This window comes from Geospiza fortis, unplaced genomic scaffold (assembly GCF_000277835.1).
Source record: "Geospiza fortis unplaced genomic scaffold, GeoFor_1.0 scaffold333, whole genome shotgun sequence".
NCBI classification, from domain to species: Eukaryota; Metazoa; Chordata; class Aves; order Passeriformes; family Thraupidae; genus Geospiza; species Geospiza fortis.
Genome location: NW_005054347.1, coordinates 3,072,433 through 3,084,035, shown reverse-complemented (window position 1 = coordinate 3,084,035; position 11,603 = coordinate 3,072,433). Strand labels below are relative to the sequence as shown.

The 11,603-nt window shown below is 42.5% G+C and overlaps 1 protein-coding gene across 1 annotated transcript in view; it reads left to right on the top strand.

The window, feature by feature from the left end:
- The first annotated feature begins 6 nt into the window (after window positions 1-6).
- The window catches only part of EIF2B3 (eukaryotic translation initiation factor 2B subunit gamma), a 99,283-nt gene continuing 87,686 nt past the window's right edge, over window positions 7-11,603 (top strand). The window contains exons 1-2 of the mRNA XM_005423123.3: window positions 7-261; window positions 3,667-3,806. Of these exons, the coding sequence (XP_005423180.1) occupies window positions 114-261; window positions 3,667-3,806 (288 nt within the window). The 5' untranslated portion in view covers window positions 7-113. The remainder of the gene's footprint in view (window positions 262-3,666; window positions 3,807-11,603) is intronic.

The window sequence follows — 11,603 nt, the reverse complement described above, 5'->3', positions numbered from 1 at the left end:
CGCCATTGCTGCGCTGTCAGTGCCGGGAGCGGTCGCGGGGAGCGGAGCCGTGACCCGGCCTCGTCCCGCCTGTCCCGGTGAGGCCCTGCCTGTCTGTGTCACTCCGCCACACGATGGAGTTCCAGGCCGTGGTGATGGCGGCCGGAGGCGGCTCCCGCATGACGGACCTGACCTCCAGCATCCCGAAGCCGCTGCTCCCGGTGGGAAACCGGCCCCTGCTCTGGTACCCGCTGAACCTGCTGGAGCGCGCCGGCTTCGAAGGTGAGGCCCGGCGGGCTCTGGGCGTGCTGACCCTGGGGACTGCGCACTGCCCCTGCTCACCACGGGCTGTCCCCGCTCACCGCCGCCGCTCCGTCCGTTCCAGTGCCGTGTCGCAGGTGCCCTGTTGGACGGGGCAGGTGCTGTAGCACATGTCCCTTCCGCGCTGGAGCTGTGCTGTCGGCCCGTGTCACATCCCTTCGTGCCCTCTCGGCTGCGCTCGCTGTGCCTGCACCCCTCTTCTCACCGAGGGCCGCGGGTGTCTAAAAGGAGGTTGTAGAGAGGTGTGTGTCGGTCTTTTCTCCCAGGTGACAAGTGGCAAGACGAGAGGAAATGGTCTCAAGTTGCACCGGGGGAGGTTTAGATTGGATATTATAAAAATGTTTTTCACTGAAGGGATTTTAAAGCATTGGAAGGGATTGCCCAGAGAAGTGGTAGTGTCACCATCCCTGGAAGTGTTCAGAAACCATGAGTATATGACACTTGAGGACGTGGTTTAGTGGTGGTGGTGCTGGTTGGTTGGACTTGATGATTTTCAAGATCTTTTCCAACATTGCAGCGATTCTGTGATTCGAGGCCTTTCCCAGCTCTGATGTCATTCCCTGGGTCACTAACCTCGAGTCTCCCGTGTTCCTTTCTCAGAGTCATTAATGGCAGCCATGAGAAGTGCCATCTCCCGGGGATGCCTGGTGGTTTGTTGTTTCAGCCTGGCCCAGGGTCAGGGTTGCTGGCTCTGAGGCGCTCAGTCCGTGTTGCCACAGCAGGGTGGGGACAACGGCACACTCGTGGTGCTCACCTGTGGGCTTTGTTTTCACTGGGACTAAGGTGCTATTTGGTACCTGGTGAGCTTCTTCAGTGTCTTCTGAGGTTAGGCTTTTGTTCATCTTTTGAGTGCTGGACCAAATCTTTCTGTGGCGTCCCCCCAGCTTCTTCTAAAGCTCCTTCCTGACACCTTTCAAGCATCTGGGTTGTTTGTGTTTCTCTTTTGTGTTTCTTCTTCTCTGTTTTGTCTCTGTGATTATTTTGTACTTCGTCCTGAGTCTCTGGCTTTCTTCCTGACTGCTTCTATCTTCTGTGAAGATGTGAAGATCAGCTCATGATTATCCATGTTAGCTTCTTACTATTTCAGTGGGAAGGAACAAAACTTAGAGCAAACTTTGCCTTTATTCTGTTTCATTAGAAAATCATAAAGAACTTCCGTTCTTTGGATTTGTTTTTCATTTGTTGTTTGTTGAAATCTGCATTCTGTCTGCCTTCTTTGCCTGTTCTCCTGTGGTGGTTTTTTTTTTTTTTTTTTGCAATACTTTTATCCTGCAATGGAAATTTAGATAGTTAAAATCTTCTGTATAATCAGTATTGTCCTTTGTCTGGCTCTTTATTCAGAAATAACCATTTCCACTTGATGCTCTTGACCACTAGCACTAGGTGCTGCCCCTCTACACTGCCCTGGTGAGGCACATCTGGAGTGCTGTGTCCAGTCCTGGGCTCCTCAGGATAGGAAGGACATGGAGCTCCTGGAGCAGGTCCAGTGGAGGGCAACAAAGATGATGAAGGGACTGGAGCATCTCCCTTATGAGGAAATGCTGAGGGAGCTGGGCCTGTTCAGCCTCAAGACAACTGAGAGGGAAACTCAAAAATGTCTTACCAGTTTCTGAAGGGAGGTGTCAGATGGACCAGGCTCTGCTCAGTGGTGCCAAGCAATGGTACAAGAGGAAACAGGCAGAAGCTGATGCACAGGAAGTTTGACCTGAACATGGGGAAAAATTTCTTTAATGTGCAGGTGACTGAGCACTGGGACAGACTGTCAGAGGGGGTGTGGGATCTCCCTCACTGGGGACATCCCAGAGCCATCTGGACACAATCCTGTGCCATGTGATTTGAGATGACCCTGCTTGAGCAGGGAGGTTTGCTTAGATGACCCAGTGTGGTCCCTTCCATCCTGAACCATGCTGTGACTCTGTGACAGTGCTGCAGTGAGATCTTTCTCCTTTCTCACATGTAGTGCTTCAGCTTATCTGTCTCCAGTGAAAATGTGGACATGCAGGGTTGTATTCAATAAATGCATTCAGCTTCAGTAAGCAAACTGCCGCCTTCCAGCTCCTTCTGTGCTTCATGCCTGTGACCAAGCTGTACACCCCTGTATTAAATGATCCAGTGGCATGAGTTCTCTCCCTGGAGGATTAGTTCCTCATACTTGCTGTGTAAGTAAGTAGGTGTTCCATGGGTGACTCACTGTGTCTCTTTCGCCCTAATTGCAAGTGTTTCATCTCTCCTAATATTTTGGAGGCTTTTGCCCAGCTCACCAGGTTTATGCTGAACTGTGTGAGCTTACAACTTGCACTTGACACCAGCTGCCTCTTCATCAGTTAATTCTTTGCCTTATTCAAGGTGTGCTTTCAGTCCTTTTCTCTAGGTTCTTCAGCCTCTTTTGAATTCACACTGGCATCCAGTATGGGAGTGGAAGAGCAGCCATGTCTCTGGCACCAAAATGCCACGCAAGTCCCATGTTTACAGTTCCTTTCTCTTTTCTTTTAATAGATTCAAGATGAATCTTGATTGATGCAGATTTATTCCCAAAGTGTCTTCATCTTGCCTATACTATTATTATAATTATTATTTATTATTTCCCACAATTCTCTGTTAAAATTCCATGTGGAATACAATGTTATAGTGTTGAGGTGTTTTGAGGGGATATTTTAACTGGAAAATTTGGTTGTTGCTTTTCCTTCCCATTCTTAAGATTGGGGGAAAAGGTTTCTTGTCATCTTGTTTCCTCAGTATTTTCTTTGCAGAGCTTCTGTTCTCACATTCTTCATTTTGGAAAATATGCTTTCATGCCAGTGTTGATTTCCTTCAAATATGCATTTATCCTTTTTCTTTTGTAGATGGAACGAGTTTCTTGCTCATATATTACTCCACTTTCTTGCCAAGCTGATGCTGAGAAATAGTTTAACCATTGTATTGTAATAGTGTGGTTGGTGTTGTCCACAGAGGATTACACAGGATTGGGGCAGCAAAAGACAAAGCTCTAAAGTGTTGGTGACATGAACACGGGGTCTCATTGCTCTGTTTGAGGACATATGGTTTGAGGTTGCTGGTTAATGATACAAGAAGTGTCTGTTCTGTCTTGCTAGCTCATGCCACACACGCATGCGTCCCTTTCAGTAACAACCTCCACCCAGCCAAGCAGGGGAGATTGTTTTCACATTCATTAGAGTTTAATTCTTTTCTTGAAAAGTTACTGTTGCCAAAAGAGCTTGACTGGGTGGAGAACCCAGTTATGTTACTCAAGCCTTTTGACAGTTCCATTAGCCTTTCTAAATAAAAAAGTGGGTGTATCCTATTTGTGATAAATATTATTTAGATTTTTTTTTCTACTTCGCCTCATCTCACTCTCCTTTGTCCTAGAGGTCATTGTGATTACAAGGAAGGAAATCCAGAAGATGCTAAACCTGGACACAAAAATGAAGCTTGATTTTGTGTGCATCAGTGACAACATGGACATGGGTACAGCAGATTCACTGAGGCATATTCACCAGAAAATTAAGGTATTACTGTCTTTTATTGAACTTAACTGGAAGTTATTTGTCTATAATTTTTTTTGTTGTGTTGTAAGGAGTGTCCTGTGTAGTGATACTGTGCATAACTGAATTTCCTGGTCTTCAAAAGAGCTGAATTTTGTAAAGGTCACCTCACAAGGGAACTCGCACAAAGACTGTGAATGATTGGAATTGAGAGCTGGGAAGGCTGGAGCCTGTTCAGGCTGGGCTCTGGCTGCTTCTTGGTCAGTGTTAACTTTCTGGCAAGGTAATTTAAAGGTTGTATTTGTTTCTATGATTTTTGATACAGAGTGTGATAGTTGTTGTCTGTCTACCTAGTGCTTGGCGGAGTAGCTGTGCACAAATGTTCTTTGCTGTCTGAGGCAGTGCAGTGGTGCTCCAGAGAATTCGTGTTCACTGCTGGTCATGACACAGGCGTGCCTGCACTCTTGGGTCAGTGACTTGTGCTGGGCTTCAGTTTTCTGCTTCTTCTCTGCTTTTGTTGCCTTGGTCTTACAGTAAGCTCTTCAGTAAACAGTGCCCAGATGTGATAAAGGGCTGCTGTTCGAATAAAACCAGCAGTTTATAGAATTTTAATTTCCAGCTGCATAATTAAAACACTCCCATGTAAGGCAGAAACGCTGCTCAGAGCTCTTGCTGTGATCTGGGACGGAATTTTGTTTTTGTTGTTGTCATAGACTTAATCATAGGATTTGTTCCATGTCTGTTTAGGCCATCTTAGCCAAATTGCCTGTTTAAATAAGTGTTGCAACAGAACATCAATGAGTGCTTAAGTCCTGAGGTTTCTTTTTGAAGCTCTTTTTGAAGCTAATAAAGTGCAGTGTTACAGGCTATGTACTCCCAAGAGAAAGACTTCATTTGAGGCAAGGTGAAACTTCAAGGCAAATACAGATGTGTAGATGGCACAACGAGACAGGTCTGGCAAGGGATTAATGCACAGACTAGTATTTAGAGGGTGAAGAGAATACATAACAAAATCAAAATTAGCAAAATCAGTTTAACTGAACTGAGTGTTTCTGTCATGTGGAGAATCACTTTTGTCATAACTCAGTTTGGCAGTATTTTTTAAATGTATGCATGCAACAAGGAAGTATCTGCATTGCAAATTGGGACCCTGACCTTACAGTTTTATTGTCTGATCAATGACAAGCCCATATATTGGGGTGTCTGTCTTTTTGGCAATCCAGCCAGGTCTGCTTAGGGGCCCTGGAAGCAACAAGTAGAGTGTCTGTGAGTTAGAAAATAGTGTGTCTTCACAGGCGGCAGTGTTGATCTTCTGTTTATTTTCCAGAAAAAAGGCTTAGAGAAGATGTGAGGTAGTCCTGAAAACCACGCAAGTTTTCCTAAGTCAGATGCTATGTATGAGTGGCAGCAGCTGCTTCTGCCCTTTTTATTCCATGTCTGCTTGCCTGGGCACAGAGGACAAAGTGGTCTCTTATTTGAAAGAAGCCTATACTAAGTTCTTGAGCAGATTGCTGCACTGTGTATTTTGGAGTCATTCCTGTAGTAAATGCATACCACTGGTGCACCTCTTACAGGGTATGCCCTCTCCTGTGTGATAGAGGTGAGAGAACTCCACAGTAGAGGTAGCTGAAAAGCTGCTGTATGTTGGCTGTGTTTGCGGTGCAGCAGGAGAGTGATCTCGTTGAAGAATGAGTTTCCCTGGTGAAAACAACTGCTTCTTGTGGCCATAGTTTGCTGGCAGGCTTTTTGCAGCCCATGCCAAAAGTCTGATGAGAAGTTTAAACTGGTTGCTGAAACTTAGTTGTCACAAATTGAGTTAATTGCCCACAGACAGAAGAGCAAGTATGCTCAGTGAAAGCGAGGTAACATGGCACAGCATAGACAGCTTGCTTGTGTGCAGTGCAAGTGACAGGGAGTAGAGCCAAGATTATAAATGCACAGTAAGAAATATGTCTAAGGGTAGCAGAACTGCTGATCACAAATTCTGAGATGCGCATAAAACACTCTAAAGCAAAACATTTCATGACTTGCTGCCTTGTCTAGCTTTGACTGGAGTCTCACTGCTGCTTGCTGTGCCTGCAGTTTTGGCCCTTTTTGTTGTGTTGCTCCTTGGGTAATGAGGTTTGATACTTTAAAGATTAGATGTCAAAATTAGACTTGCAGAATTGCATTCAGAAGTAGCAGGAGAGCCCATACATGCAAAACCTCTAAGGGCTAAGGAAGTGTAGTTTCTATTGTTTTCTCTCTTTACGGTGTTTTTAGCGGCAGGTAAGACTGACTTTTCATTCACAGTAACAACGATCTGACTGCCAGTCTTACTTTTTGCAAGTTGTTCAGAAGTTCATGAGAGCAAAGGAAACTCATTAAAGTTTTTGTTTGCTGTTTGCTCGCTCTACACACATAATAATATTTTTGACAATTTTGCTTCAAAGTTGATATACTAGATGCAAGTTCTTTCCTCTATTAGAAGTCTTCCTGTTATTTTTGGCTGTCTCAGCCTACACTTGATTGACAAGGTAGCAGCTTCATTAGGGTTTTCATGTTCATTACAAGTCTGAATGTATCCTTTTCTTGGATCCTTCATGCAATAAAAATATTATGCTGAACTTGAGTCCCAAAGGCACCTACATGAAAAGTAGTGAACACCAGAAAACTTGGTCCTGTAAGTTTCACTTTGTGTATTCCTAGGCCTGGGTGTCAGTCTGGCCTATTCTTTACCAGTACTTCCCTAACTGACTTGTGTAGTGGGTTGTTTTGTTTGGTTTTATTAAACATTCAGTTCTGGGGTCTGAATAGCAAACACCATTAATCAGTTTGTCCTCACAATTCTCCAACTGAGAACTGAGTCATAATGAGGTGAAGAGATACAGCTTTTCTTTAAAATCATATATACTTGATTTCTCCTCAATAACTATTACTAGTCCTTGTTTCTGGTTTTCACTGGTAAGCAGCACTGGCTGGAGCAGTCAGGTGAGTTGAATCTGGATAATAGGGAAATCATAAAAGTCTTTACCGTTTCAGTGGTGATACGTGATTACACTTTCTAGCAAGAGAAAAGATTGAGTGCTGTCTGCTACAAATAGGCTGTGATAGCAAATGATGCAGTTTGGTTTTGTAGGCAGCTTGTCTTTCAGTGGTAATTTTGTTGTTGTTGTTATTATGGGGAACAGCCTTTTTAAAAGTGAACTTATTTTGATGTTCCTTGTAATTTTATGTAATGAAATCCCCTGGCTCACTTAGGGAGGCTTTTTCTCTGTCGCTGTTATTAGTGGACATGATTTTTTCAAGTCATATTCTAAAGTCTTTTGATACATCCAGTATGGTTTTTTGCAGTCCAGAAATAGGTCTTCATTTATTTGACTTCTGCTGCCATTCTTAAAGGCCTTCTCTTGCAGTTCAATAGACCACTTAGGGCTGATTCACAGGACCAGTATGCAAAATGTGTGCCATGACCTGCCCTGTTATAGCACATAGAGTTTGCCTGGTAACACAGAACTTATGATTTTGGGGAACAATAACAATAAATTTGTGGTAGGAGCTAGAAGCCCAAGAGTAAATTGCAGTGTCTCAGAATGTACTAGTTGAAATAGTGTGATGATAAGCAGCCACTCTGATGGAGGAAGGAAAGGTTGATGCAAAACTAGAATGTATCAGGTAACGTATTCTTTATGGTACAGATGAGAAATTCATTGTATTGCTGAAGGCAATGAGAAGGGGTTGTTTGCCAGGAATGCTGAGCAGGTGTGGAACTCAAATGTATCAAATGTGGGACAAACACTAGAAAAGGAGATAAGATATTCAGAGTGGAGTATAAATGGGTTTAAATTAGTTGTGAGAAAACATAGGCTGAAAATTACAGAAAAGTTTTAATCAGAGCAGAATATGATTGTGAGACAGTTTTCCAGGTGTAAACAAGGTAAGAATCCCCCAATTTCCTCCTAGAATGAGAATCTGTTTTGTTGTATTTTTGTTTGCTTTTAAATAAACTAAGTAAATCAATAGCTGGAATGACAGGAGGCAAAACTCGTTACTCAGGTAACCCCTTTGAGGACTCTGTTTCTGTGACCTTCCGCTTGTACCATTCATCAGGCTGCCAAAGCTCTTTTTGTGGATTGTAGATTATTGTTGATGAAAAAAATAAATGGCAAGGCGTGTCACTATAGTTTACAAATGAACTCCTCTGAAATTTAGGCATCTCTAATATTTGACCATTTTGTTTCCTGTGCCAAATTTTACCAGACCCACACAGCTGCTGTCTGGCACCCCTCCCAGGCTGGGGCTCTCCAGGCAGCAGGTTGAAAAATCTGGTTAACTCATGAATCTTTGTTTTGGGTGGATTGGGTGTGCCTGGATCAAACATTTGTCTTCACTGAGTCTGTATTATTTTCATCTTCTATTAAGCATTTCTCTCCCTTGTGTCACTCAACTATACTCCAGACAGTGATTAAAATGTGGCGTTCCAGCAGAGTAACAGCAATGGAACAATTTCATATTTTCCTCCCTTGATGAGCCCTTAGCTGTGTTAATGGAAGCCCTGAATAATATGGTGTGAATTAATCAGCTTGTCTTCTGCTGCTATCGCTGGTGAGTGCTTGTGAGAGAAATGTTTCATCTCAGGTGGTCCACCTGGTTTTCTCAGTTTCAAAAAGTAAGATTACAAAGTAATAGAGCTCTTTAAAAGCAAAGCAAAACAAACCCTAAAAAGCTACCAAGAAGAAGGAGAAAAACCAACTTTCTTTGAGCAAATAAACAAAGATTGAAACTCCAGATTCTCTTGGTATGTGCATCTTTGGGATCCATGTTGTGGAAAGTGTGATGTCACGGTGGTGGTCTGTGTGCTGCTGAGGGTCACTGATCCGTGGAGTCTTGGCCAGCACGGCGAAGCGCTCTGCTTCCTCTGCTGAAAAATCTCCTTTCCAAACACATGATGTAAGGAAGCTTGCTGGAACGGCTGGAAGATGGAATCTGAATCCTTTTGGTACGACTGAGCAGAGTTTGGTGAGCATGGAAAGAAAAACTTAGGTCCCCATAATATATAGAGTTATGTATTTTTTTGTACTGTCAGTGGAAATAAAAAACCCAAATTAAATTCATTTGTAAGAGACAAGGTCTATATAATAGCAAGGCTGAACTAAATATTCTATTAATCTGTTTTGAAATAGTAAAAATAATTTAATAATTTTCTTCCAGCTCAGCTGACAGCAAACATTTTTTACTTAAAGTGTTTAAAATGCAAATAAAAATGCTGTCTTGGTGGTTTTTCTGTTTCTGCCTTTAACAATGTTGTTAGTAAGGAAAGCAGATGTATCAGATGGCAGTTCACAGGGTATGTAGCATGTTTTTTCTCTCCCTGCCTCTTACTGAAAGCTGCCACCACTGAAGGCACTAGCCAACATTATTTTTGTTTTTTTAAACATTTATTAGAGTTTGCATGCCCAAGTCCCATTCCCAAAGCAGAGCTGATGGTCTTTGTAGAAAGCAGCTACATGGGCAGGTGCTCAGGCTGGGTGGCTGGGAGGAACGATGCACCACTGCCTGACTCTGTGCTTGAAGAATGTGTTCAGGACTTTCAGCTGATCATTATTTTTTCTGGCAGGGTAAGAGAGAATTCAGCAGTTGTTGGGGGTTTTTGTTTGTTTGTTGTTTTATTTTATTTTTTCTAATGTTTTTCAGCTTTAGAAGATTCTAGCTAATTAAATTATTTTGCTGCCCAGGTTTACTATGGATAATGGCTTAAACACCAGAAGTTTGAATAAGGCAATTAGCTGTGAAGATTGGATCAAGAATGATTATTAGGGCATTTGCTATTCTGCCCATTGTCCACTCAAGAGGATGCCTTCCATTATAGAGACTGCAAAACCTTAGGTGTTTTGCGAGAAGAGTCATTGACAGACTTGAGATGCCTGTCAGTTTCAATTGTTGCATCTCCCACTGCATGTCCTTTTCCTTTTCATGCTCCTGGGAACTCCGGGCCTGTGCTCATTATGTTAACCGATACCTCTTGTTCCCATGTAGAAGTTAATGGTCATTGCTTTTCCTGTATTACAGTGTGTGTTTTCATTTAGGCCCTCTGTGGTTTCTGACGAATTGCACAAATTCAGCCTATTCTGCTTGCAGACACAGCAAGCTCTTTGCATAGGCATATAGCTGAAGTAATTTATTTAAAAGCATCCTGGTAAAAATATTTTCCTGGTTTTGTCAGCCACTACTGGTTTTCATTTTTTGAGAAGTAAATAGTAGTGTTCATTTTGGTAAATCTTTGTTCATTTTCCCTATTTAAAATATATACAGCTGCCCTGTGTAAATAACTTACTGTGCTTTAAGGATGACACTGTGACAGCTGTAATGCCCACAATTGCCATGAAAAGCCCAAACATTCTGTGAGGGAAGATCTGTTAAGATCCAGACATGGGGAAGATACACAAGTAGAAATCCCACAGGCTAGAAACAAACCAAAGAAAGGCTGCAGGCAGCAAGGAAGGAATGTTCTTCCAGAAAAATGTCCAAAGAAGGTATAATTGCAGGTGATATTCTTCCCCTGAAAGAGAAAATGGAATTGTTTAGATCAGACGCAGCCGATCTGTGTGTGGGAGCCTAAGCACCTAGTTCCAGTTTTTGGGGAATGTGGGAGGAAGGAGATGCCAAATGTCAACTCATGGACTTAATTGTGCTGGAGAGGGTTTTCCCCTATGTCTGGTTTTGCAGCTTGGTACAGTTGTGTAACACTGATAGTAGGAATGTGGTGTTGTGAACAGCACCGTCTATCCCAGAGGCTGTCACTCTTCTCAGCACTGGTTTTCTGTCACTGTTTAATTTGGTGAAAGCCATGGTAAAGATCAGTGGACTTTAGGATGCCTGGAATTTAATTTTGCATTTTTGTCATGCTGTGTTAACTGGGAAACCCAAACAGGTTATCTCGTTTTTCCTTGGTTCTGTACTGAAAATGGAAAAGCAAATGTGCATTTAGATTTTTCATGAAGCAAATTTAGATATTCTTCTGTAGTATAAATTCAATCAGCTTCTTTGGGAAGATGGTGAAAAATCTGGATGTAGACTAATAGTGCTGGAAAAAGCAGTGGAGGGCTTGGAGTTTTCATAACATTTTTCTTACAACAGCAGTTGCTGCAGTCCAAACCCCATTAGAAAAATTGGAAAGGTGCTAGAGGAGAAATGATCCTGTGTAGAAGATTAGTTTAGGGATCTACAGTTCATAATAGTACTTTTATTTACCACAGCATGAAAAGTGTTTAGAGAAGAGCCCCAAGATTTGAACAAGGCTGATGGTTTCAGGCAGGTGGTTTCCCCTCCTGTGCAGGCTGGTGCACAGTAGCAGTTTCACTGAGCTGTCTCACAGAGCTTCTGCTTTGCAGAGTACATCAGAATTTGGGTTTTCTTTTGAAGCAGTGTTGAAAATGGGTGTTGTGTAATGACTTGTTTTGACCTTGGCAAGGTTTTTTTTTAAATTTAAGATCGTGCTGATACTAGCTGCAGGATGGCAGAATGATTCCTGAGGACACATGCTTGTATGTTTTGGTTTTTATTTAGTGCCTAGTTTGCGACTGCAAGCAACCATTATGATCCTCTAGTCTTTATGGGAGTTTGCACCCACTAGTTGGGTCTGTTAGTCCCAAAACTTAGGGATGACTTAGCAAAAGTATTTCTGAAACATAGCAAGACTTTCTTTATCTACTAGAGTGTATGAATTGTCTATTACATACTTTGATATTTTATTACAGGTTTTACTTATTCTTCCTCTTAAACCACTTTGCATTTTATTCCTATGCTGATCACTGGTTCCTAGCCCTTGAATCCAGTCATTCC